The sequence below is a fragment of the Montipora capricornis genome, chromosome 2 (assembly GCF_036669925.1).
Source record: "Montipora capricornis isolate CH-2021 chromosome 2, ASM3666992v2, whole genome shotgun sequence".
NCBI lineage: Eukaryota > Metazoa > Cnidaria > Anthozoa > Scleractinia > Acroporidae > Montipora > Montipora capricornis.
Genome location: NC_090884.1, coordinates 55,539,662 through 55,567,161, shown reverse-complemented (window position 1 = coordinate 55,567,161; position 27,500 = coordinate 55,539,662). Strand labels below are relative to the sequence as shown.

The window sequence follows — 27,500 nt, the reverse complement described above, 5'->3', positions numbered from 1 at the left end:
TTTCCATTGAAGCTAGGGTGCCATAAAAAAATCAAATCACTCGTAATTGTTACCTGTCACACATTTCTTTCCATCAGAGTCCAGCGATAACCCATGGGGACATGCGCACTGATATCCATCTGGAGTCAACAGGCACAAGTGACTGCAGCCACCGTTATTCACTTTGCAGATTTGGTTTCCTGGGAATAAAAGCGACAGTTCTTGTCAAGGATGGCAAACTGTAGAAAGCTGTCGCGTCTACGAGACTATATCTCTGTATAGGGCTGGAAGGATAACCCCCATTAATATTTCCCCGTCCCCCAACCCCCCAGATTAAGTAGGGGGATAGCTAATTCTTTTATTGCCGTACTCGATACAATGCTGTTATGCTAAACAATTAGAAAACAAAAGCACCCCCCAGTATCAAGTCGTTGCAGATCATGCCACGAACAATTGAAATGGCTAATATAAATCATCCAGAACTCTGCTTTTAGGAAATAAGCCAAGAAAGTTCGGTGAGCTCAAACAGACTTTCTTGTCCAAAATAGAGACTCTGGGGCCTATGCATTCATTTGAGGCTTCTATAAGGAACCCAAAATATTCCTTTATGCCTGTTTAGTAGTTTCTTTGCCTTGGCGGTTTTGTAAAATAATATGAGTAAATCAAGACGATGCTCTTCAGTTTTTATAAGTGGGCTTATTTTGCTACTTGGGCAGTTCAGGGTGTAAAGAATTGGTCTTGCCATCAACTTCAGCCTCGGTCTCAAAGGTCATGATAGTGAAGAAGGGTAGTTGGATCGTTTCGGGGTATTTGTTTTCGTTCAAACGTGGCTGTTTGACATTGCTTGTATACGAGGCTACTAATGGAAATCCGTGGAGAAATTTGTCTTATTTTAGTCTGCTTACCTGCAGATGCCGGTTGTCTTGAATAGTCAAGTAATGCAACGCCAAAAACCCGGTCAGATGTCAAAATACCGAAACCACCTATGTAAGCTGCAGTTGTCCAATTGAGTCTTTCGATTGAGTCAGTGTTCCAGTCACTCCAGTACAAGATGTCATCGTACACAGTGAAATCAAAGGGGTGCATGTTAAAAATGGGATGAACGGGACTCGCCACTTGGCGTCTGTTGTTTCCATTCAAGTCGCATGAATCAATAGTGTCAATCCATGCGTCGATCCAGTAGACGCGATCTTCTGTATAATCGATAAAAATGCCATTTGGCCAGTACTGGCTGGAGTTTTGAAGGTCAACGAGCACTATTCGATCTAGCCCTGCGAGGCTGGCTCTTTCGATTTTGGGGCTATGAAAACTCCAGTCGGTCCAGAACATCAACCTGAAAACGGAAAACCCGGGCATAGTGATTACATCCAATAACTAGGATTGAGTAAATCTTTTATCATTAATTCATCCCAAGAATCAATCATCCATAGATGAATGGATTTTTATGCAAAGAAGCAAACACTCACCCTTTCTTTGGATAAAGTGCAATTCCACGAGGGTTGTACACTTCCGATGCAAAGAGTACCTTCCGTTGTTCTCCAGCTAGAGAAGCAACTTCCACTCTGCTATTACTGTAGTCTGCCCAGTACATTAAATCGTTCTCCCATTCTACCGCAAGACCATCGATAATGCCGAGATTGTCTGTGATAATGTCCTCGATTATCCCAGTGGTCAGGTTCATACGTTGAATAAGTCGTCGGTTAATATCGCTCCAGTAAACCATTCTCTCTCTAACGTGGACATCCAAAGCAACTGCACGGCTGAGGCCTGATGCAAAATAAACTGTTTTGGAGGAACGTAACTCTATTGCGTTGATCTCGGAAGTCGCACTGTAAATCAAGCAAGGTTCGGAGCAGCCGGCTTCTATTCCTGAAAAGAAGATGAGCGAAAGTGTTGAAGCCGTTGCTATGGATACTTCTTTGTGTTCAAATGAAATAAACACTGTAAAAAAAGGGATATGTGCATCATCAAGAGAATGCGAGGTAAGAGAGCGAAACAACCATATTTGCCGCTATTCCGATGAAAATCTATTATTAGTTCCGTTTCACATTGCGAGTTTATTTCAAAGACGACACCTTGTTGCTCAGTTGGTGTAAAAGTGGACCACTTGGTCATGGTATAACAACAGACGAAAATATCCTTGGCAGCACGGGCGCGATCTAAAATAGATCGATTTGAAGTAATTATGATGGGGCAGAGGTATTCGCTCTCTTACCTTATAGATCTCCTGGCATGATCCAAACTGAACTTCATCATTTCCATCCAACGAATGCTACTAAGAAGTCGTTTTTCAATAGGTTCTTATGTCACTCGTATCCACGTTTTCTCAAATTGAAAAGTTCCAGTACTAGTACTTGTTTAAAGCCTTTCGGGAGCTTAGTGGGTTCAAGATGAGCGTTCTCGACTGTTGTTTTGTTTTCTTGCTATGATTAGACACAACTATCGAGTTGCTTTTACAAGTGCCAAATTTTTCATTGAAGCCAGCGTGGCATGCAAAAGATCAAATCACTGGTCATTGTTACCTGTCACACATTTCTTTCCATCAGAGTCCAGCGATAAGCCATGGGGACATGCGCATTGATATCCATCTGGAGTCAACAGGCACAAGTGACTGCAGCCACCGTTATTCACTTTGCAGATTTGGTTTCCTGAGAATAAAAGCGACAGTTCTTGTCAAGGATGGCAAACTGTGGAAAGCTCTCGCGTCTACGAGACTATATCTCTGTATAGGGCTGGAAGGATAACCCCCATTTCCCCTTCCCCCAACCGCCCAGATTAAGTAGGGGGATAGCTAATTCTTTTATTGCCGTACTCGATACAATGCTGTTATGCTAAACAATTAGAAAACAAAAGCACCCCCAGTATCAAGTCGTTGCAGATCATGCCACGAACAATTGAAATGGCTAATATAAATCATCCAGAACTCTGCTTTTAGGAAAATAAGCCAAGAAAGTTCGGTGAGCTCAAACAGACTTTCTTGTCCAAAATAGAGACTCTGGGGCCTATGCATTCATTTGAGGCTTCTATAAGGAACCCAAAATATTCCTTTATGCCTGTTTAGTAGTTTCTTTGCCTTGGCGGTTTTGTAAAATATTATGAGTAAATCAAGACGATGCTCTTTACTTTTTATAAGTGGGCTTATTTTGCTACTTGGGCAGTTCAGGGTGTAAAGAATTGGTCTTGCCATCAACTTCAGCCTCGGTCTCAAAGGTCATGATAGTGAAGAAGGGTAGTTGGATCGTTTCGGGGTATTTGTTTTCGTTCAAACGTGGCTGTTTGACATTGCTTGTATACGAGGCTACTAATGGAAATCCGTGGAGAAGTTTGTCTTATTTTAGTCTGCTTACCTGCAGATGCCGGTTGTCTTGAATAGTCAAGTAATGCAACGCCAAAAACCCGGTCAGATGTCAAAATACCGAAACCACCTATGTAAGCTGCAGTTGTCCAATTGAGTCTTTCGATTGAGTCAGTGTTCCAGTCACTCCAGTACAAGATGTCATCGTACACAGTGAAATCAAAGGGGTGCATGTTAAAAATGGGATGAACGGGACTCGCCACTTGGCGTCTGTTGTTTCCATTCAAGTCGCATGAATCAATAGTGTCAATCCATGCGTCGATCCAGTAGACGCGATCTTCTGTATAATCGATAAAAATGCCATTTGGCCAGTACTGGCTGGAGTTTTGAAGGTCAACGAGCACTATTCGATCTAGCCCTGCGAGGCTGGCTCTTTCGATTTTGGGGCTATGAAAACTCCAGTCGGTCCAGAACATCAACCTGAAAACGGAAAACCCGGGCATAGTGATTACATCCAATAACTAGGATTGAGTAAATCTTTTATCATTAATTCATCCCAAGAACCAATCATCCATAGATGAATGGATTTTTATGCAAAGAAGCAAACACTCACCCTTTCTTTGGATAAAGTGCAATTCCACGAGGGTTGTACACTTCCGATGCAAAGAGTACCTTCCGTTGTTCTCCAGCTAGAGAAGCAACTTCCACTCTGCTATTACTGTAGTCTGCCCAGTACATTAAATCGTTCTCCCATTCTACCGCAAGACCATCGATAATGCCGAGATTGTCTGTGATAATGTCCTCGATTATCCCAGTGGTCAGGTTCATACGTTGAATAAGTCGTCGGTTAATATCGCTCCAGTAAACCATTCTCTCTCTAACGTGGACATCCAAAGCAACTGCACGGCTGAGGCCTGATGCAAAATAAACTGTTTTGGAGGAACGTAACTCTATTGCGTTGATCTCGGAAGTCGCACTGTAAATCAAGCAAGGTTCGGAGCAGCCGGCTTCTATTCCTGAAAAGAAGATGAGCGAAAGTGTTGAAGCCGTTGCTATGGATACTTCTTTGTGTTCAAATGAAATAAACACTGTAAAAAAAGGGATATGTGCATCATCAAGAGAATGCGAGGTAAGAGAGCGAAACAACCATATTTGCCGCTATTCCGATGAAAATCTATTATTAGTTCCGTTTCACATTGCGAGTTTATTTCAAAGACGACACCTTGTTGCTCAGTTGGTGTAAAAGTGGACCACTTGGTCATGGTATAACAACAGACGAAAATATCCTTGGCAGCACGGGCGCGATCTAAAATAGATCGATTTGAAGTAATTATGATGGGGCAGAGGTATTCGCTCTCTTACCTTATAGATCTCCTGGCATGATCCAAACTGAACTTCATCATTTCCATCCAACGAATGCTACTAAGAAGTCGTTTTTCAATAGGTTCTTATGTCACTCGTATCCACGTTTTCTCAAATTGAAAAGTTCCAGTACTAGTACTTGTTTAAAGCCTTTCGGGAGCTTAGTGGGTTCAAGATGAGCGTTCTCGACTGTTGTTTTGTTTTCTTGCTATGATTAGACACAACTATCGAGTTGCTTTTACAAGTGCCAAATTTTTCATTGAAGCCAGCGTGGCATGCAAAAGATCAAATCACTGGTCATTGTTACCTGTCACACATTTCTTTCCATCAGAGTCCAGCGATAAGCCATGGGGACATGCGCATTGATATCCATCTGGAGTCAACAGGCACAAGTGACTGCAGCCACCGTTATTCACTTTGCAGATTTGGTTTCCTGAGAATAAAAGCGACAGTTCTTGTCAAGGATGGCAAACTGTGGAAAGCTCTCGCGTCTACGAGACTATATCTCTGTATAGGGCTGGAAGGATAACCCCCATTTCCCCTTCCCCCAACCGCCCAGATTAAGTAGGGGGATAGCTAATTCTTTTATTGCCGTACTCGATACAATGCTGTTATGCTAAACAATTAGAAAACAAAAGCACCCCCAGTATCAAGTCGTTGCAGATCATGCCACGAACAATTGAAATGGCTAATATAAATCATCCAGAACTCTGCTTTTAGGAAAATAAGCCAAGAAAGTTCGGTGAGCTCAAACAGACTTTCTTGTCCAAAATAGAGACTCTGGGGCCTATGCATTCATTTGAGGCTTCTATAAGGAACCCAAAATATTCCTTTATGCCTGTTTAGTAGTTTCTTTGCCTTGGCGGTTTTGTAAAATATTATGAGTAAATCAAGACGATGCTCTTTACTTTTTATAAGTGGGCTTATTTTGCTACTTGGGCAGTTCAGGGTGTAAAGAATTGGTCTTGCCATCAACTTCAGCCTCGGTCTCAAAGGTCATGATAGTGAAGAAGGGTAGTTGGATCGTTTCGGGGTATTTGTTTTCGTTCAAACGTGGCTGTTTGACATTGCTTGTATACGAGGCTACTAATGGAAATCCGTGGAGAAGTTTGTCTTATTTTAGTCTGCTTACCTGCAGATGCCGGTTGTCTTGAATAGTCAAGTAATGCAACGCCAAAAACCCGGTCAGATGTCAAAATACCGAAACCACCTATGTAAGCTGCAGTTGTCCAATTGAGTCTTTCGATTGAGTCAGTGTTCCAGTCACTCCAGTACAAGATGTCATCGTACACAGTGAAATCAAAGGGGTGCATGTTAAAAATGGGATGAACGGGACTCGCCACTTGGCGTCTGTTGTTTCCATTCAAGTCGCATGAATCAATAGTGTCAATCCATGCGTCGATCCAGTAGACGCGATCTTCTGTATAATCGATAAAAATGCCATTTGGCCAGTACTGGCTGGAGTTTTGAAGGTCAACGAGCACTATTCGATCTAGCCCTGCGAGGCTGGCTCTTTCGATTTTGGGGCTATGAAAACTCCAGTCGGTCCAGAACATCAACCTGAAAACGGAAAACCCGGGCATAGTGATTACATCCAATAACTAGGATTGAGTAAATCTTTTATCATTAATTCATCCCAAGAACCAATCATCCATAGATGAATGGATTTTTATGCAAAGAAGCAAACACTCACCCTTTCTTTGGATAAAGTGCAATTCCACGAGGGTTGTACACTTCCGATGCAAAGAGTACCTTCCGTTGTTCTCCAGCTAGAGAAGCAACTTCCACTCTGCTATTACTGTAGTCTGCCCAGTACATTAAATCGTTCTCCCATTCTACCGCAAGACCATCGATAATGCCGAGATTGTCTGTGATAATGTCCTCGATTATCCCAGTGGTCAGGTTCATACGTTGAATAAGTCGTCGGTTAATATCGCTCCAGTAAACCATTCTCTCTCTAACGTGGACATCCAAAGCAACTGCACGGCTGAGGCCTGATGCAAAATAAACTGTTTTGGAGGAACGTAACTCTATTGCGTTGATCTCGGAAGTCGCACTGTAAATCAAGCAAGGTTCGGAGCAGCCGGCTTCTATTCCTGAAAAGAAGATAGCGAAAGTGTTGAAGCCGTTGCTATGGATACTTCTTTGTGTTCAAATGAAATAAACACTGTAAAAAAAGGGATATGTGCATCATCAAGAGAATGCGAGGTAAGAGAGCGAAACAACCATATTTGCCGCTATTCCGATGAAAATCTATTATTAGTTCCGTTTCACATTGCGAGTTTATTTCAAAGACGACACCTTGTTGCTCAGTTGGTGTAAAAGTGGACCACTTGGTCATGGTATAACAACAGACGAAAATATCCTTGGCAGCACGGGCGCGATCTAAAATAGATCGATTTGAAGTAATTATGATGGGGCAGAGGTATTCGCTCTCTTACCTTATAGATCTCCTGGCATGATCCAAACTGAACTTCATCATTTCCATCCAACGAATGCTACTAAGAAGTCGTTTTTCAATAGGTTCTTATGTCACTCGTATCCACGTTTTCTCAAATTGAAAAGTTCCAGTACTAGTACTTGTTTAAAGCCTTTCGGGAGCTTAGTGGGTTCAAGATGAGCGTTCTCGACTGTTGTTTTGTTTTCTTGCTATGATTAGACACAACTATCGAGTTGCTTTTACAAGTGCCAAATTTTTCATTGAAGCCAGCGTGGCATGCAAAAGATCAAATCACTGGTCATTGTTACCTGTCACACATTTCTTTCCATCAGAGTCCAGCGATAAGCCATGGGGACATGCGCATTGATATCCATCTGGAGTCAACAGGCACAAGTGACTGCAGCCACCGTTATTCACTTTGCAGATTTGGTTTCCTGAGAATAAAAGCGACAGTTCTTGTCAAGGATGGCAAACTGTGGAAAGCTCTCGCGTCTACGAGACTATATCTCTGTATAGGGCTGGAAGGATAACCCCCATTTCCCCTTCCCCCAACCGCCCAGATTAAGTAGGGGGATAGCTAATTCTTTTATTGCCGTACTCGATACAATGCTGTTATGCTAAACAATTAGAAAACAAAAGCACCCCCAGTATCAAGTCGTTGCAGATCATGCCACGAACAATTGAAATGGCTAATATAAATCATCCAGAACTCTGCTTTTAGGAAAATAAGCCAAGAAAGTTCGGTGAGCTCAAACAGACTTTCTTGTCCAAAATAGAGACTCTGGGGCCTATGCATTCATTTGAGGCTTCTATAAGGAACCCAAAATATTCCTTTATGCCTGTTTAGTAGTTTCTTTGCCTTGGCGGTTTTGTAAAATATTATGAGTAAATCAAGACGATGCTCTTTACTTTTTATAAGTGGGCTTATTTTGCTACTTGGGCAGTTCAGGGTGTAAAGAATTGGTCTTGCCATCAACTTCAGCCTCGGTCTCAAAGGTCATGATAGTGAAGAAGGGTAGTTGGATCGTTTCGGGGTATTTGTTTTCGTTCAAACGTGGCTGTTTGACATTGCTTGTATACGAGGCTACTAATGGAAATCCGTGGAGAAGTTTGTCTTATTTTAGTCTGCTTACCTGCAGATGCCGGTTGTCTTGAATAGTCAAGTAATGCAACGCCAAAAACCCGGTCAGATGTCAAAATACCGAAACCACCTATGTAAGCTGCAGTTGTCCAATTGAGTCTTTCGATTGAGTCAGTGTTCCAGTCACTCCAGTACAAGATGTCATCGTACACAGTGAAATCAAAGGGGTGCATGTTAAAAATGGGATGAACGGGACTCGCCACTTGGCGTCTGTTGTTTCCATTCAAGTCGCATGAATCAATAGTGTCAATCCATGCGTCGATCCAGTAGACGCGATCTTCTGTATAATCGATAAAAATGCCATTTGGCCAGTACTGGCTGGAGTTTTGAAGGTCAACGAGCACTATTCGATCTAGCCCTGCGAGGCTGGCTCTTTCGATTTTGGGGCTATGAAAACTCCAGTCGGTCCAGAACATCAACCTGAAAACGGAAAACCCGGGCATAGTGATTACATCCAATAACTAGGATTGAGTAAATCTTTTATCATTAATTCATCCCAAGAACCAATCATCCATAGATGAATGGATTTTTATGCAAAGAAGCAAACACTCACCCTTTCTTTGGATAAAGTGCAATTCCACGAGGGTTGTACACTTCCGATGCAAAGAGTACCTTCCGTTGTTCTCCAGCTAGAGAAGCAACTTCCACTCTGCTATTACTGTAGTCTGCCCAGTACATTAAATCGTTCTCCCATTCTACCGCAAGACCATCGATAATGCCGAGATTGTCTGTGATAATGTCCTCGATTATCCCAGTGGTCAGGTTCATACGTTGAATAAGTCGTCGGTTAATATCGCTCCAGTAAACCATTCTCTCTCTAACGTGGACATCCAAAGCAACTGCACGGCTGAGGCCTGATGCAAAATAAACTGTTTTGGAGGAACGTAACTCTATTGCGTTGATCTCGGAAGTCGCACTGTAAATCAAGCAAGGTTCGGAGCAGCCGGCTTCTATTCCTGAAAAGAAGATGAGCGAAAGTGTTGAAGCCGTTGCTATGGATACTTCTTTGTGTTCAAATGAAATAAACACTGTAAAAAAAGGGATATGTGCATCATCAAGAGAATGCGAGGTAAGAGAGCGAAACAACCATATTTGCCGCTATTCCGATGAAAATCTATTATTAGTTCCGTTTCACATTGCGAGTTTATTTCAAAGACGACACCTTGTTGCTCAGTTGGTGTAAAAGTGGACCACTTGGTCATGGTATAACAACAGACGAAAATATCCTTGGCAGCACGGGCGCGATCTAAAATAGATCGATTTGAAGTAATTATGATGGGGCAGAGGTATTCGCTCTCTTACCTTATAGATCTCCTGGCATGATCCAAACTGAACTTCATCATTTCCATCCAACGAATGCTACTAAGAAGTCGTTTTTCAATAGGTTCTTATGTCACTCGTATCCACGTTTTCTCAAATTGAAAAGTTCCAGTACTAGTACTTGTTTAAAGCCTTTCGGGAGCTTAGTGGGTTCAAGATGAGCGTTCTCGACTGTTGTTTTGTTTTCTTGCTATGATTAGACACAACTATCGAGTTGCTTTTACAAGTGCCAAATTTTTCATTGAAGCCAGCGTGGCATGCAAAAGATCAAATCACTGGTCATTGTTACCTGTCACACATTTCTTTCCATCAGAGTCCAGCGATAAGCCATGGGGACATGCGCATTGATATCCATCTGGAGTCAACAGGCACAAGTGACTGCAGCCACCGTTATTCACTTTGCAGATTTGGTTTCCTGAGAATAAAAGCGACAGTTCTTGTCAAGGATGGCAAACTGTGGAAAGCTCTCGCGTCTACGAGACTATATCTCTGTATAGGGCTGGAAGGATAACCCCCATTTCCCCTTCCCCCAACCGCCCAGATTAAGTAGGGGGATAGCTAATTCTTTTATTGCCGTACTCGATACAATGCTGTTATGCTAAACAATTAGAAAACAAAAGCACCCCCAGTATCAAGTCGTTGCAGATCATGCCACGAACAATTGAAATGGCTAATATAAATCATCCAGAACTCTGCTTTTAGGAAAATAAGCCAAGAAAGTTCGGTGAGCTCAAACAGACTTTCTTGTCCAAAATAGAGACTCTGGGGCCTATGCATTCATTTGAGGCTTCTATAAGGAACCCAAAATATTCCTTTATGCCTGTTTAGTAGTTTCTTTGCCTTGGCGGTTTTGTAAAATATTATGAGTAAATCAAGACGATGCTCTTTACTTTTTATAAGTGGGCTTATTTTGCTACTTGGGCAGTTCAGGGTGTAAAGAATTGGTCTTGCCATCAACTTCAGCCTCGGTCTCAAAGGTCATGATAGTGAAGAAGGGTAGTTGGATCGTTTCGGGGTATTTGTTTTCGTTCAAACGTGGCTGTTTGACATTGCTTGTATACGAGGCTACTAATGGAAATCCGTGGAGAAGTTTGTCTTATTTTAGTCTGCTTACCTGCAGATGCCGGTTGTCTTGAATAGTCAAGTAATGCAACGCCAAAAACCCGGTCAGATGTCAAAATACCGAAACCACCTATGTAAGCTGCAGTTGTCCAATTGAGTCTTTCGATTGAGTCAGTGTTCCAGTCACTCCAGTACAAGATGTCATCGTACACAGTGAAATCAAAGGGGTGCATGTTAAAAATGGGATGAACGGGACTCGCCACTTGGCGTCTGTTGTTTCCATTCAAGTCGCATGAATCAATAGTGTCAATCCATGCGTCGATCCAGTAGACGCGATCTTCTGTATAATCGATAAAAATGCCATTTGGCCAGTACTGGCTGGAGTTTTGAAGGTCAACGAGCACTATTCGATCTAGCCCTGCGAGGCTGGCTCTTTCGATTTTGGGGCTATGAAAACTCCAGTCGGTCCAGAACATCAACCTGAAAACGGAAAACCCGGGCATAGTGATTACATCCAATAACTAGGATTGAGTAAATCTTTTATCATTAATTCATCCCAAGAACCAATCATCCATAGATGAATGGATTTTTATGCAAAGAAGCAAACACTCACCCTTTCTTTGGATAAAGTGCAATTCCACGAGGGTTGTACACTTCCGATGCAAAGAGTACCTTCCGTTGTTCTCCAGCTAGAGAAGCAACTTCCACTCTGCTATTACTGTAGTCTGCCCAGTACATTAAATCGTTCTCCCATTCTACCGCAAGACCATCGATAATGCCGAGATTGTCTGTGATAATGTCCTCGATTATCCCAGTGGTCAGGTTCATACGTTGAATAAGTCGTCGGTTAATATCGCTCCAGTAAACCATTCTCTCTCTAACGTGGACATCCAAAGCAACTGCACGGCTGAGGCCTGATGCAAAATAAACTGTTTTGGAGGAACGTAACTCTATTGCGTTGATCTCGGAAGTCGCACTGTAAATCAAGCAAGGTTCGGAGCAGCCGGCTTCTATTCCTGAAAAGAAGATAAGCGAAAGTGTTGAAGCCGTTGCTATGGATACTTCTTTGTGTTCAAATGAAATAAACACTGTAAAAAAAGGGATATGTGCATCATCAAGAGAATGCGAGGTAAGAGAGCGAAACAACCATATTTGCCGCTATTCCGATGAAAATCTATTATTAGTTCCGTTTCACATTGCGAGTTTATTTCAAAGACGACACCTTGTTGCTCAGTTGGTGTAAAAGTGGACCACTTGGTCATGGTATAACAACAGACGAAAATATCCTTGGCAGCACGGGCGCGATCTAAAATAGATCGATTTGAAGTAATTATGATGGGGCAGAGGTATTCGCTCTCTTACCTTATAGATCTCCTGGCATGATCCAAACTGAACTTCATCATTTCCATCCAACGAATGCTACTAAGAAGTCGTTTTTCAATAGGTTCTTATGTCACTCGTATCCACGTTTTCTCAAATTGAAAAGTTCCAGTACTAGTACTTGTTTAAAGCCTTTCGGGAGCTTAGTGGGTTCAAGATGAGCGTTCTCGACTGTTGTTTTGTTTTCTTGCTATGATTAGACACAACTATCGAGTTGCTTTTACAAGTGCCAAATTTTTCATTGAAGCCAGCGTGGCATGCAAAAGATCAAATCACTGGTCATTGTTACCTGTCACACATTTCTTTCCATCAGAGTCCAGCGATAAGCCATGGGGACATGCGCATTGATATCCATCTGGAGTCAACAGGCACAAGTGACTGCAGCCACCGTTATTCACTTTGCAGATTTGGTTTCCTGAGAATAAAAGCGACAGTTCTTGTCAAGGATGGCAAACTGTGGAAAGCTCTCGCGTCTACGAGACTATATCTCTGTATAGGGCTGGAAGGATAACCCCCATTTCCCCTTCCCCCAACCGCCCAGATTAAGTAGGGGGATAGCTAATTCTTTTATTGCCGTACTCGATACAATGCTGTTATGCTAAACAATTAGAAAACAAAAGCACCCCCAGTATCAAGTCGTTGCAGATCATGCCACGAACAATTGAAATGGCTAATATAAATCATCCAGAACTCTGCTTTTAGGAAAATAAGCCAAGAAAGTTCGGTGAGCTCAAACAGACTTTCTTGTCCAAAATAGAGACTCTGGGGCCTATGCATTCATTTGAGGCTTCTATAAGGAACCCAAAATATTCCTTTATGCCTGTTTAGTAGTTTCTTTGCCTTGGCGGTTTTGTAAAATATTATGAGTAAATCAAGACGATGCTCTTTACTTTTTATAAGTGGGCTTATTTTGCTACTTGGGCAGTTCAGGGTGTAAAGAATTGGTCTTGCCATCAACTTCAGCCTCGGTCTCAAAGGTCATGATAGTGAAGAAGGGTAGTTGGATCGTTTCGGGGTATTTGTTTTCGTTCAAACGTGGCTGTTTGACATTGCTTGTATACGAGGCTACTAATGGAAATCCGTGGAGAAGTTTGTCTTATTTTAGTCTGCTTACCTGCAGATGCCGGTTGTCTTGAATAGTCAAGTAATGCAACGCCAAAAACCCGGTCAGATGTCAAAATACCGAAACCACCTATGTAAGCTGCAGTTGTCCAATTGAGTCTTTCGATTGAGTCAGTGTTCCAGTCACTCCAGTACAAGATGTCATCGTACACAGTGAAATCAAAGGGGTGCATGTTAAAAATGGGATGAACGGGACTCGCCACTTGGCGTCTGTTGTTTCCATTCAAGTCGCATGAATCAATAGTGTCAATCCATGCGTCGATCCAGTAGACGCGATCTTCTGTATAATCGATAAAAATGCCATTTGGCCAGTACTGGCTGGAGTTTTGAAGGTCAACGAGCACTATTCGATCTAGCCCTGCGAGGCTGGCTCTTTCGATTTTGGGGCTATGAAAACTCCAGTCGGTCCAGAACATCAACCTGAAAACGGAAAACCCGGGCATAGTGATTACATCCAATAACTAGGATTGAGTAAATCTTTTATCATTAATTCATCCCAAGAACCAATCATCCATAGATGAATGGATTTTTATGCAAAGAAGCAAACACTCACCCTTTCTTTGGATAAAGTGCAATTCCACGAGGGTTGTACACTTCCGATGCAAAGAGTACCTTCCGTTGTTCTCCAGCTAGAGAAGCAACTTCCACTCTGCTATTACTGTAGTCTGCCCAGTACATTAAATCGTTCTCCCATTCTACCGCAAGACCATCGATAATGCCGAGATTGTCTGTGATAATGTCCTCGATTATCCCAGTGGTCAGGTTCATACGTTGAATAAGTCGTCGGTTAATATCGCTCCAGTAAACCATTCTCTCTCTAACGTGGACATCCAAAGCAACTGCACGGCTGAGGCCTGATGCAAAATAAACTGTTTTGGAGGAACGTAACTCTATTGCGTTGATCTCGGAAGTCGCACTGTAAATCAAGCAAGGTTCGGAGCAGCCGGCTTCTATTCCTGAAAAGAAGATGAGCGAAAGTGTTGAAGCCGTTGCTATGGATACTTCTTTGTGTTCAAATGAAATAAACACTGTAAAAAAAGGGATATGTGCATCATCAAGAGAATGCGAGGTAAGAGAGCGAAACAACCATATTTGCCGCTATTCCGATGAAAATCTATTATTAGTTCCGTTTCACATTGCGAGTTTATTTCAAAGACGACACCTTGTTGCTCAGTTGGTGTAAAAGTGGACCACTTGGTCATGGTATAACAACAGACGAAAATATCCTTGGCAGCACGGGCGCGATCTAAAATAGATCGATTTGAAGTAATTATGATGGGGCAGAGGTATTCGCTCTCTTACCTTATAGATCTCCTGGCATGATCCAAACTGAACTTCATCATTTCCATCCAACGAATGCTACTAAGAAGTCGTTTTTCAATAGGTTCTTATGTCACTCGTATCCACGTTTTCTCAAATTGAAAAGTTCCAGTACTAGTACTTGTTTAAAGCCTTTCGGGAGCTTAGTGGGTTCAAGATGAGCGTTCTCGACTGTTGTTTTGTTTTCTTGCTATGATTAGACACAACTATCGAGTTGCTTTTACAAGTGCCAAATTTTTCATTGAAGCCAGCGTGGCATGCAAAAGATCAAATCACTGGTCATTGTTACCTGTCACACATTTCTTTCCATCAGAGTCCAGCGATAAGCCATGGGGACATGCGCATTGATATCCATCTGGAGTCAACAGGCACAAGTGACTGCAGCCACCGTTATTCACTTTGCAGATTTGGTTTCCTGAGAATAAAAGCGACAGTTCTTGTCAAGGATGGCAAACTGTGGAAAGCTCTCGCGTCTACGAGACTATATCTCTGTATAGGGCTGGAAGGATAACCCCCATTTCCCCTTCCCCCAACCGCCCAGATTAAGTAGGGGGATAGCTAATTCTTTTATTGCCGTACTCGATACAATGCTGTTATGCTAAACAATTAGAAAACAAAAGCACCCCCAGTATCAAGTCGTTGCAGATCATGCCACGAACAATTGAAATGGCTAATATAAATCATCCAGAACTCTGCTTTTAGGAAAATAAGCCAAGAAAGTTCGGTGAGCTCAAACAGACTTTCTTGTCCAAAATAGAGACTCTGGGGCCTATGCATTCATTTGAGGCTTCTATAAGGAACCCAAAATATTCCTTTATGCCTGTTTAGTAGTTTCTTTGCCTTGGCGGTTTTGTAAAATATTATGAGTAAATCAAGACGATGCTCTTTACTTTTTATAAGTGGGCTTATTTTGCTACTTGGGCAGTTCAGGGTGTAAAGAATTGGTCTTGCCATCAACTTCAGCCTCGGTCTCAAAGGTCATGATAGTGAAGAAGGGTAGTTGGATCGTTTCGGGGTATTTGTTTTCGTTCAAACGTGGCTGTTTGACATTGCTTGTATACGAGGCTACTAATGGAAATCCGTGGAGAAGTTTGTCTTATTTTAGTCTGCTTACCTGCAGATGCCGGTTGTCTTGAATAGTCAAGTAATGCAACGCCAAAAACCCGGTCAGATGTCAAAATACCGAAACCACCTATGTAAGCTGCAGTTGTCCAATTGAGTCTTTCGATTGAGTCAGTGTTCCAGTCACTCCAGTACAAGATGTCATCGTACACAGTGAAATCAAAGGGGTGCATGTTAAAAATGGGATGAACGGGACTCGCCACTTGGCGTCTGTTGTTTCCATTCAAGTCGCATGAATCAATAGTGTCAATCCATGCGTCGATCCAGTAGACGCGATCTTCTGTATAATCGATAAAAATGCCATTTGGCCAGTACTGGCTGGAGTTTTGAAGGTCAACGAGCACTATTCGATCTAGCCCTGCGAGGCTGGCTCTTTCGATTTTGGGGCTATGAAAACTCCAGTCGGTCCAGAACATCAACCTGAAAACGGAAAACCCGGGCATAGTGATTACATCCAATAACTAGGATTGAGTAAATCTTTTATCATTAATTCATCCCAAGAACCAATCATCCATAGATGAATGGATTTTTATGCAAAGAAGCAAACACTCACCCTTTCTTTGGATAAAGTGCAATTCCACGAGGGTTGTACACTTCCGATGCAAAGAGTACCTTCCGTTGTTCTCCAGCTAGAGAAGCAACTTCCACTCTGCTATTACTGTAGTCTGCCCAGTACATTAAATCGTTCTCCCATTCTACCGCAAGACCATCGATAATGCCGAGATTGTCTGTGATAATGTCCTCGATTATCCCAGTGGTCAGGTTCATACGTTGAATAAGTCGTCGGTTAATATCGCTCCAGTAAACCATTCTCTCTCTAACGTGGACATCCAAAGCAACTGCACGGCTGAGGCCTGATGCAAAATAAACTGTTTTGGAGGAACGTAACTCTATTGCGTTGATCTCGGAAGTCGCACTGTAAATCAAGCAAGGTTCGGAGCAGCCGGCTTCTATTCCTGAAAAGAAGATGAGCGAAAGTGTTGAAGCCGTTGCTATGGATACTTCTTTGTGTTCAAATGAAATAAACACTGTAAAAAAAGGGATATGTGCATCATCAAGAGAATGCGAGGTAAGAGAGCGAAACAACCATATTTGCCGCTATTCCGATGAAAATCTATTATTAGTTCCGTTTCACATTGCGAGTTTATTTCAAAGACGACACCTTGTTGCTCAGTTGGTGTAAAAGTGGACCACTTGGTCATGGTATAACAACAGACGAAAATATCCTTGGCAGCACGGGCGCGATCTAAAATAGATCGATTTGAAGTAATTATGATGGGGCAGAGGTATTCGCTCTCTTACCTTATAGATCTCCTGGCATGATCCAAACTGAACTTCATCATTTCCATCCAACGAATGCTACTAAGAAGTCGTTTTTCAATAGGTTCTTATGTCACTCGTATCCACGTTTTCTCAAATTGAAAAGTTCCAGTACTAGTACTTGTTTAAAGCCTTTCGGGAGCTTAGTGGGTTCAAGATGAGCGTTCTCGACTGTTGTTTTGTTTTCTTGCTATGATTAGACACAACTATCGAGTTGCTTTTACAAGTGCCAAATTTTTCATTGAAGCCAGCGTGGCATGCAAAAGATCAAATCACTGGTCATTGTTACCTGTCACACATTTCTTTCCATCAGAGTCCAGCGATAAGCCATGGGGACATGCGCATTGATATCCATCTGGAGTCAACAGGCACAAGTGACTGCAGCCACCGTTATTCACTTTGCAGATTTGGTTTCCTGAGAATAAAAGCGACAGTTCTTGTCAAGGATGGCAAACTGTGGAAAGCTCTCGCGTCTACGAGACTATATCTCTGTATAGGGCTGGAAGGATAACCCCCATTTCCCCTTCCCCCAACCGCCCAGATTAAGTAGGGGGATAGCTAATTCTTTTATTGCCGTACTCGATACAATGCTGTTATGCTAAACAATTAGAAAACAAAAGCACCCCCAGTATCAAGTCGTTGCAGATCATGCCACGAACAATTGAAATGGCTAATATAAATCATCCAGAACTCTGCTTTTAGGAAAATAAGCCAAGAAAGTTCGGTGAGCTCAAACAGACTTTCTTGTCCAAAATAGAGACTCTGGGGCCTATGCATTCATTTGAGGCTTCTATAAGGAACCCAAAATATTCCTTTATGCCTGTTTAGTAGTTTCTTTGCCTTGGCGGTTTTGTAAAATATTATGAGTAAATCAAGACGATGCTCTTTACTTTTTATAAGTGGGCTTATTTTGCTACTTGGGCAGTTCAGGGTGTAAAGAATTGGTCTTGCCATCAACTTCAGCCTCGGTCTCAAAGGTCATGATAGTGAAGAAGGGTAGTTGGATCGTTTCGGGGTATTTGTTTTCGTTCAAACGTGGCTGTTTGACATTGCTTGTATACGAGGCTACTAATGGAAATCCGTGGAGAAGTTTGTCTTATTTTAGTCTGCTTACCTGCAGATGCCGGTTGTCTTGAATAGTCAAGTAATGCAACGCCAAAAACCCGGTCAGATGTCAAAATACCGAAACCACCTATGTAAGCTGCAGTTGTCCAATTGAGTCTTTCGATTGAGTCAGTGTTCCAGTCACTCCAGTACAAGATGTCATCGTACACAGTGAAATCAAAGGGGTGCATGTTAAAAATGGGATGAACGGGACTCGCCACTTGGCGTCTGTTGTTTCCATTCAAGTCGCATGAATCAATAGTGTCAATCCATGCGTCGATCCAGTAGACGCGATCTTCTGTATAATCGATAAAAATGCCATTTGGCCAGTACTGGCTGGAGTTTTGAAGGTCAACGAGCACTATTCGATCTAGCCCTGCGAGGCTGGCTCTTTCGATTTTGGGGCTATGAAAACTCCAGTCGGTCCAGAACATCAACCTGAAAACGGAAAACCCGGGCATAGTGATTACATCCAATAACTAGGATTGAGTAAATCTTTTATCATTAATTCATCCCAAGAACCAATCATCCATAGATGAATGGATTTTTATGCAAAGAAGCAAACACTCACCCTTTCTTTGGATAAAGTGCAATTCCACGAGGGTTGTACACTTCCGATGCAAAGAGTACCTTCCGTTGTTCTCCAGCTAGAGAAGCAACTTCCACTCTGCTATTACTGTAGTCTGCCCAGTACATTAAATCGTTCTCCCATTCTACCGCAAGACCATCGATAATGCCGAGATTGTCTGTGATAATGTCCTCGATTATCCCAGTGGTCAGGTTCATACGTTGAATAAGTCGTCGGTTAATGTCGCTCCAGTAAACCATTCTCTCTCTAACGTGGACATCCAAAGCAACTGCACGGCTGAGGCCTGATGCAAAATAAACTGTTTTGGAGGAACGTAACTCTATTGCGTTGATCTCGGAAGTCGCACTGTAAATCAAGCAAGGTTCGGAGCAGCCGGCTTCTATTCCTGAAAAGAAGATGAGCGAAAGTGTTGAAGCCGTTGCTATGGATACTTCTTTGTGTTCAAATGAAATAAACACTGTAAAAAAAGGGATATGTGCATCATCAAGAGAATGCGAAGTAAGAGAGCGAAACAACCATATTTGCCGCTATTCCGATGAAAATCTATTATTAGTTCCGTTTCACATTGCGTGTTTATTTCAAAGACGACACCTTGTTGCTCAGTTGGTGTAAAAGTGGACCACTTGGTCATGGTATAACAACAGACGAAAATATCCTTGGCAGCACGGGTGCGATCTAAAATAGATCAATTTGAAGTAATTATGATGGGGCAGAGGTATTCGCTCTCTTACCTTATAGATCTCCTGGCATGATCAAAACTGAACTTCATCATTTCCATCCAACGAATGCTACTAAGAAGTCGTTTTTCAATAGGTTCTTATGTCACTCGTATCCACGTTTTCTCAAATTGAAAAGTTCCAGTACTAGTACTTGTTTAAAGCCTTTCGGGAGCTTAGTGGGTTCAAGGTGAGCGTTCTCGACAGTTGTTTTGTTTTCTTGCTATGATTAGACACAACTATCGAGTTGCTTTTACAAGTGCCAAATTTTTCATTGAGGCCAGCGTGCCATGCAAAAAATCAAATCACTGGTCATTTTTACCTGTCACACATTTCTTTCCATCAGAGTCCAGCGATAAGCCATGGGGACATGCGCATTGATATCCATCTGGAGTCAACAGGCACAAGTGACTGCAGCCACCGTTATTCACTTTGCAGATTTGGTTTCCTGAGAATAAAAGCGACAGTTCTTGTCAAGGATGGGAAACTGTGGAAAGCTCTCGCGTCTACGAGACTGTATCTCTGTATAGGGCTGGAAGGATAACCCCCATTTCCCCTTCCCCCAACCGCCCAGATTAAGTAGGGGGATAGCTAATTCTTTTATTGCCGTACTCGATACAATGCTGTTATGCTAAACAATTAGAAAACAAAAGCACCCCCAGTATCAAGTCGTTGCAGATCATGCCACGAACAATTGAAATGGCTAATATAAATCATCCAGAACTCTGCTTTTAGGAAAATAAGCCAAGAAAGTTCGGTGAGCTCAAACAGACTTTCTTGTCCAAAATAGAGACTCTGGGGGCTATGCATTCATTTGAGGCTTCTACAAGGAACCCAAAATATTCCTTTATGCCTGTTTAGTAGTTTCTTTGCCTTGCCGGTTTTGTAAAATATTATGAGTAAATCAAGACGATGCTCTTCACTTTTTATAAGTGGGCTTATTTTGCTACTTGGGCAGTTCAGGGTGTAAAGAATTGGTCTTGCCATCAACTTCAGCCTCGGTCTCAAAGGTCATGATAGTGAAGAAGGGTAGTTGGATCGTTTCGGGGTATTTGTTTTCGTTCAAACGTGGCTGTTTGACATTGCTTGTATACGAGGCTACTAATGGAAATCCGTGGAGAAGTTTGTCTTATTTTAGTCTGCTTACCTGCAGATGCCGGTTGTCTTGAATTGTCAAGTAATGCAACGCCAAAAACCCGGTCAGATGTCAATATACCAAGACTACCTAAATAAGCTGCAGTTGTCCAATTGAGTCTTTCGATTGAGTCAGTGTTCCAGTCACTCCAGTACAAGATGTCATCGTACACAGTGAAATCAAAGGGGTGCATGTTAAAAATGGGATGAACGGGACTCGCCACTTGGCGTCTGTTGTTTCCATTCAAGTCGCATGAATCAATAGTGTCAATCCATGCGTCGATCCAGTAGACGCGATCTTCTGTATAATCGATAAAAATGCCATTTGGCCAGTACTGGCTGGAGTTTTGAAGGTCAACGAGCACTATTCGATCTAGCCCTGCGAGGCTGGCTCTTTCGATTTTGGGGCTATGAAAACTCCAGTCGGTCCAGAACATCAACCTGAAAACAGTAAACCCCAGCAATATTGATAGAATCCAATAAAGCGGATTGAGTAAATTATTTACCATGATTACATCCATCTCCGGGAGGCGCGGTGGCCTCGTGGTTACTCTGCTCGACTCCGGATGGAATGATCCGGGTTCGGGTCCTGGCAAGACACTTTACTCCCTCGGTGCCTCTCTTCGCCCAGGTGTATAAATGGGTACCGGGGAAATTCTGGGGGTAACCCTGCGATGGACCAGCATCCCATCTAGGGGGAGTAGAAATACTCCTAGTCGTTTCATGCTACAGAAACCGGGGATAAGCTCGGGCCTTATGGGCCACTTGGCTTTTAAGCTGACTTTACTTTTTTTACATCCATATCTAATGACATCCCAACAACCAGTCATTGTTAGAGTAATGGATTTTAAAAGAGGCAAATTAAGCACTCACCCTTTCTTTGGATAAAGTGCAATTCCACGAGGGTTGTACACTTGCGATGCAAAGAGTATCTTCCGTTGATTTCCATCTAGAGAAGCAACTTCCACCCTGCTATTACCGGAGTCTGCCCAGTATATTAAATCGCTCTCCCATTCTACCGCAAGACCATCGATAACGCCGAGATTCTCCGTAATAATGTTTTCGATTATCCCAGTGGTCAAGTTCATTCGTTGAATAAAGCGTGTGTTAATATCGCTCCAGTAAATCGTTTTCTCTCTAACGTGGACATCCAGAGCAACTGCGCGGCTAAGGTTTGCTGCAAAGTTAACTGATCTGGAAGAAATTAACTCTATTGCGTTGATCTTGGAGGTCGCACTGTAAATCAAGCATGGCTCGGAGCAGCCGGCTTCTATTCCTGAAAACGACGTCAGTATTATTACTCTATCCCATCTGGAAGTACATTTTAATATGGTGTAAGGGGTTGTAAATTTATTTAAAGGAAATTTGCTTGGTATATTCATGGTCGCACGACATTATTGACTGTATTTTGCTTGCCTGTTGAAGGAAAAATATTAAATTTTTAACCATCTGTCGGTTGAGGTGCAACTTCATCTCCAAAAATGTTATTTTCTTAGAGCCTTCCTGGTAACTCTTGTGCAGACTGTAGATACATGACTGGCAAGGACATAACTACTGATTCATGACAGCTCCTTCGCCTTTTTTTTTTTGGAAAATGCATTTTCTTAGCTTTATTAAGCGGAATCTTGTTAATGGTAATTTAACGTTTAACTTGTCGATGATGAGGTTGGTACAATGTCATGGGGACTATTAAGGAGTTTGGCGTGAGATTTTGGCTTCCTCTGTGATCTATTTCTGACTAGAAGCACGGCAACATCAAATATATTTGCTCTATAAATAATTAAAAGTTTTTGATGATGACGTTAGCTTCGGGTCTGTCCCTGAATAGATCACAGGTGAGTTTCAATGAAACCTTGGATCCGACAATCAAAAGGCGTGGATAATTAAGCTTATTATATAAATAAAGACAACCTAGAAGACATGCATAATAATTAAGGGAAGAATTCAAACTCAACAAAGAACTTAGTTTAACTAACTTTAGATGAAATAAGAACTTTAGTAAGGACTCGTGTTATATTGACTTAATTATCATTGTCATTGAGAATAATTTTTTCCCAATTGATGTGACAGAAGCAATCTGCAAACGAAGATTCGCGGCAAGGCTCCGCGCTTTTCCAGATCTTTTGACATGCTGAGATGTGAGAAGCCCTATCATGTTCGTGTATTTGTTGTCGGTCAAATCCAGGCTAAGGTTGATACCGTTTTTACCAGGTTAAATTGGTGATCCTGATTTTACAGATTTTATTTGGTCAGCATTTTCAAGTGCAGAGTTGTCATTACTTTTTAATTCACTTTCATTATCAACAGGAACTAAGGTCGCACTCCATTTGTGCAAAATTTCCTGGTTTTGATCAGATTGAATTTGCGAACTAGAAGTAAAAATGAACGGTACATTCTGAGGGTTCAAGGGTCGGACGAATATACTCATGTGTTTCTGGTGTGTTCATTGCACATTCTGCTGTGGTACTGGCCATACGAAAAACTTCCATCCATTTGAAATGTAGCCTGCGAACGCAGACCTATTCCCAGCGGACATTTCTGGGGGAGAGGAACGAGCGCCGGAAACACGTCTGCGTTCGCAGGATATTTGGAATGGCTATCCACCAGCAAAACAATTTGCTGACCCTCTACCTTTGCATAATCAACATAAATCATTTGCCATGGTTCTGTCGACCAAGGCTACTGAAAACTGGGTCTGGTCACCTTGTTGTGAAGGACGCCGATAAAGCTTGTTTGATGAATACCTACTTTGCCTCAATTGGTGAGAAATTGCCGCCGTTATTGTCTCGCAGTCGAATAGCGCACCATCACTCTCTGAAGTTAAGTTCACGGAAGATAGTGTTTTGCGACAAATGAAGCTAATTAAATCCAACAAAGCTACCGATCCCGATGGTATTTCTCCAGAACTTTTGAAATTAGCCAGCCAAGCATTGAGTCCGAACCTGACGAGCCTTTTTAAATGGAGCATCGACCATGAAATTGTGTATGAAAGTTGGAAACTTGCAAGGTTGTCTCCTATTTTCAAAAAGGCGACCGCACGGCCGATCCGGGGAATTATCGACCAGTTTCTCTCTTTTCCTAGTAGGCTGCTCGAAACTGAAATCAATACCGCCATTGTCGATCACGTGATAAGTAATAACTTTATAAGTCCAAAATCAGTAGGCTTACAGAAAAGCTTACTCCACTAAACTACTTCTTGTTAACCTTACAGAGAAATGGAGGACGTTTGTTGATAGCGGGTTCATAGTTGCCATCGAACGAACACGAAGGCGTTCGTAGACTTTAAGAAAGCTTTTGACAGTAAATTGCACTCGCACCTGTTGCAGAAATTACACAGGCAGTTTGGCATCGATGGTCAACTGTACGCCTGGATAAAAAATTATCTTTTGGGATCGAAAACAGTTTACGGTGATAAATGATAAAGAATCTTCGAAAATGCAAGTTAGGTGCGGAGTTCCACAGGGTTCGGTTTTACGCTCTACTTTGTTTACGTTGTTCACGAACGATTTACCTTCATCAATTATATCTAGAGATACGTTTATTTACGCTGACAACACCACGGTCCTCTGCATCGCTTCCACAGAAGACGCAGCTTGTAATTTGCTGAATCGTGCACTTGAAGAACTTTTCACCTGGGCCCGGTTGTTCAAAAGCCGATTAAAGCTAATCTCAGATTAAAAATTAACGAAGGAGTTTATTTCTCCACTGCCAAATGCTGTTCAAAGCTGATATTCGGGAAAACCTTACATTAGAAGAATTCAATCTTGACAAACAAAAGTAAACAAAAGAAACTTTCACCAAAACGTTGGAAACATGAAACAAAAGTTTAAGCTAATCCTGGATTAAGTTAATCGGCTTTCGACTAACCAGGCCCTGGTGTACAAAAAATCGCTGAACTCCACATCTTGGCAAATGCGACGTAATTTTACTCTCCAAAGCTCGGCTTAGGGGTCCGCTGCCTGCCATTTACATCGGCGAGTCTATCATATAATATAAGGTTAAGACCAGACTTCTGGGTGTTCCCTTGGATCAAAATCTGAGCTGGATACCTCATCTATAAGAAGTCATTTTAAAAATTCGCAAATAATTTGAGGGTTCTGAAGAAATCCAAGTCTCTACCAAGTCTTGTGAGCGAGTCGTTCTTTCTGAAGGTTATCCAGCCATCCATTACGTACACGTTGCCAGTGTGGGGAAGTGTAAGTCAGTTATTTAAGGCATTGGAAAGACAACATTGCCGTGCTGCCAGGATCATTTTGGGTTTTCTATTGGACATGCCAACAGTTGACGTTTTAGCTACTGTAAAGTGGAATACCTTAATGCATCAATATAAACTTTCTATAGTTAAGCTTTTTTACAAAGGTTTCTATGGTTTGCTTCCACACGCTTCAGCTGAACAGTTGATAACCCACAGCAACAGATCTGTTACAATAATGGAGAATGGGTTGATAGTTCCGAGTTTTGCGTCAAAATACGGTCAAAACTCTATTGCCTATAGAGAGACTGTCTTCTGGAACGCCATAGGTCGTTCAAAATGTTCTATTTTAGATTGCACGGACATGAAATCCTTTATGTAAAATGTCGTTAAATGTGATGCTTTTAACGATTTTAATTTGAGCGTTTTAGCCCTGCAAATAATCAACGCCAGATCTGAGAATTTTATGTATTTTTAATTGCTTTCTTAAAATTTTAATATGCCTATTTTATTATGAATGATTTTATTTTATTCCCTTGAATGTAGTTTTAATAATTTTTAGCATTTTATCACTAATTTGTAATTTTGTACACGACCCCACAAGCTTTTAGCTTTGAATTTAATATCGTGTATAAATAAAGGTTGTATTTGTATTAAGGCAACAGCAATAAGGGAACCACCTTGGGTGCCTGATGTTGATTGGTACACATATGACAACATTTCACCTCATCCTGTATGTCTAAGTCAATTCCAGGCCACGATATAAATGACCTAGCCTTGAAGTGCTTTCATGCAAAACATGCCTGGATGACACTCGTGAAGTTCCTCCAACGCACGTTTATGGAATTTGAGGGGTATAATGACACGCTGTCTTCATAAAAGACACTCGTTTTCCAAAGAAAGCTCAGCTCTAAGATGCCAATAAGGTTTTAGTTCTGAACTTGGAGAGCTACTGGGCCAACCAAAGGATGTAAATTTATACACTTTCACCAGTAGGCCATCTTTCTTAGTGCATTCAGCGATTTCTGCTCAGTGCTGTTATGGGTAACTCATCGGTCAGCGTAGAATAAGCGTATTGTGTTCATCAGGGTCTAACTCTTCATTAGCCTGAGATGGTATAGGCAATCGGCTGAAGAAATCTGCATTGGCATTATCAGCAGAGTTCCTGAATACAATAAAGTATCAAAATCATATCCCGACGGGAGTACTGCCTGTAACCGATGGCGTTCACAACCACACGGTTAATAGGCTGACTGTTTTACTGATTCTTTACTTAAGGCTTCCTCAGCAGGAAGGTTCTGAATAGTCCATAAATCGAAGAAGCAGAAATTTGAGGATCCAACGCATCTCGCAAAATGCGATCGACACCAGCGCATAACAAATAAATAAAGCGTCACAAGGACAAAAAATAACGTACCTTTGTACAGCTACAAGGCCGTGGAAAAATCTAATCTACAGATACATAAAGGTTTCTAAACCAAGACGTCCCAAAACGAGCGAGAGAAGACAAACCCTAAACCCTTCGATTCGCTCTTACGAAGGGTTAACGCTCGAAACGTCAGCTTTTAGAATCTCTGTACGGTGGCCAATTTACATTATCAACTCCGTTGATAAAACCAAATTTTTGTATACTACTTCCCCACCGACGCAGCATCACAGTTTCTTTAGAAACTACCCCTTCATTAACTTGAACTTATCCTTCGCAGATCACATGGATTTCTTTTTCTCGCTGAGATCCTTAGGAAAAACGTTAAATACATATGCTTCATGTTAGCTACACTGCCCATTGCTGCAATAATAATAATAATAATAACACTTGTGAAGAGGAGAGAGAGAGGTTCGGTAGTATTGAGGAGGCGAGTACGTTTTGGAGAGGATTGTGGGAAGGAGAGGGGACTGGGAATAGCCAGGATATATGGCTGGACGAGGTGAGGCATGCGATCTTTACTAAAGTCCCGCCACCAACGGATGAGGATTGGACACTACAAAACAGTAGGTGTGTTGAAAAGAAAGAAAAACTGGAGTGCCACATGGGACGGAGATGTTGGTCAATTTTTGGTGGAAGCGTGCCCATGCGCTACACGAGGGTGTGGCTCGGTCATTTGAAGCGATCTCGAGAATCGTTGATGAGTATCCATCCTGGTTAGCTGAAGGAAAAATGTCATTAATACCAAAACCGGCAGAGTTCACCAGTGACAATCAGAGACCAATCACTTGTCTGAATAGTTCTTGCAAGTGGTGTACTTCGTGTTTGCTTGGTCCTACAGATCAGCATCTTGAAGAGGATGGTCACAGAGGGGTGCTAAGAAGGGCTGCAGTGGAACGGTAGATAATCTCGGTTGAGAAAATAACACAAAGAGCGGTGATAAACATTGTATTCCAACGCATTTTTTTTATATAGAACTTGACGTTTCGTATGCTAGTCAACATACATTTTCAAAAGTGCCCGTTACAATTTTTGAAAACTATATATATATCGTAAACATAAGAGGTCTGGAACCTAGACTGAGAAAAATGATCTGCAGCAGTACGTGTCTAGATATAATGAGCAGTAATAGTTAAAACAGCAACAACTTCTCACTACTGATATTGACATTAAGGGAAGGCTTTAGCTCTTGAATGAACAAAGTCTCTTTAATTTTGCAGTGAAAGTCAGTTTTTCCGGACGCTAAAATGTCAAAATGATACCATTTAATGTCGTGACCAGTGGTTTTCACATGATCAGCAATGGCTGATAAATGGTCACTTCTGTCATGGAGTCTTCGTTTTGTTTTGCCAATGTAGAATTCATCACAGTTCCAGCAACCAGCTTTATAGATGACCTTGGACCTCTGAGATCGGTTCAAGCGATCTTTGTATGGAAAAAAGGATTTAATGCATGCGGCGTGTGTTTTGGAATATG

The 27,500-nt window shown here is 41.9% G+C and overlaps 1 protein-coding gene across 1 annotated transcript in view; it reads right to left on the bottom strand.

The window, feature by feature from the left end:
* Positions 1-21,403, bottom strand: part of LOC138027768 (low-density lipoprotein receptor-related protein 1-like) — a 30,751-nt gene extending 9,348 nt beyond the window's left edge. Inside the window, exons 1-27 of the mRNA XM_068875374.1 lie at positions 21,280-21,403; positions 20,420-20,847; positions 19,595-19,720; positions 18,539-18,941; positions 17,978-18,405; positions 17,153-17,278; positions 16,097-16,499; positions 15,536-15,963; positions 14,711-14,836; positions 13,655-14,057; positions 13,094-13,521; positions 12,269-12,394; positions 11,213-11,615; positions 10,652-11,079; positions 9,827-9,952; positions 8,771-9,173; positions 8,210-8,637; positions 7,385-7,510; positions 6,330-6,732; positions 5,769-6,196; positions 4,944-5,069; positions 3,888-4,290; positions 3,327-3,754; positions 2,502-2,627; positions 1,446-1,848; positions 885-1,312; positions 54-179 (exon numbers count right to left, since the gene is read on the bottom strand). Coding sequence (XP_068731475.1) covers positions 54-179; positions 885-1,312; positions 1,446-1,848; positions 2,502-2,627; positions 3,327-3,754; positions 3,888-4,290; positions 4,944-5,069; positions 5,769-6,196; positions 6,330-6,732; positions 7,385-7,510; positions 8,210-8,637; positions 8,771-9,173; positions 9,827-9,952; positions 10,652-11,079; positions 11,213-11,615; positions 12,269-12,394; positions 13,094-13,521; positions 13,655-14,057; positions 14,711-14,836; positions 15,536-15,963; positions 16,097-16,499; positions 17,153-17,278; positions 17,978-18,405; positions 18,539-18,941; positions 19,595-19,720; positions 20,420-20,843 — 8,206 coding nt within the window. The 5' untranslated portion in view covers positions 20,844-20,847; positions 21,280-21,403. The remainder of the gene's footprint in view (positions 1-53; positions 180-884; positions 1,313-1,445; positions 1,849-2,501; positions 2,628-3,326; positions 3,755-3,887; positions 4,291-4,943; positions 5,070-5,768; positions 6,197-6,329; positions 6,733-7,384; positions 7,511-8,209; positions 8,638-8,770; positions 9,174-9,826; positions 9,953-10,651; positions 11,080-11,212; positions 11,616-12,268; positions 12,395-13,093; positions 13,522-13,654; positions 14,058-14,710; positions 14,837-15,535; positions 15,964-16,096; positions 16,500-17,152; positions 17,279-17,977; positions 18,406-18,538; positions 18,942-19,594; positions 19,721-20,419; positions 20,848-21,279) is intronic.
* Positions 21,404-27,500: the final 6,097 nt, after the last annotated feature.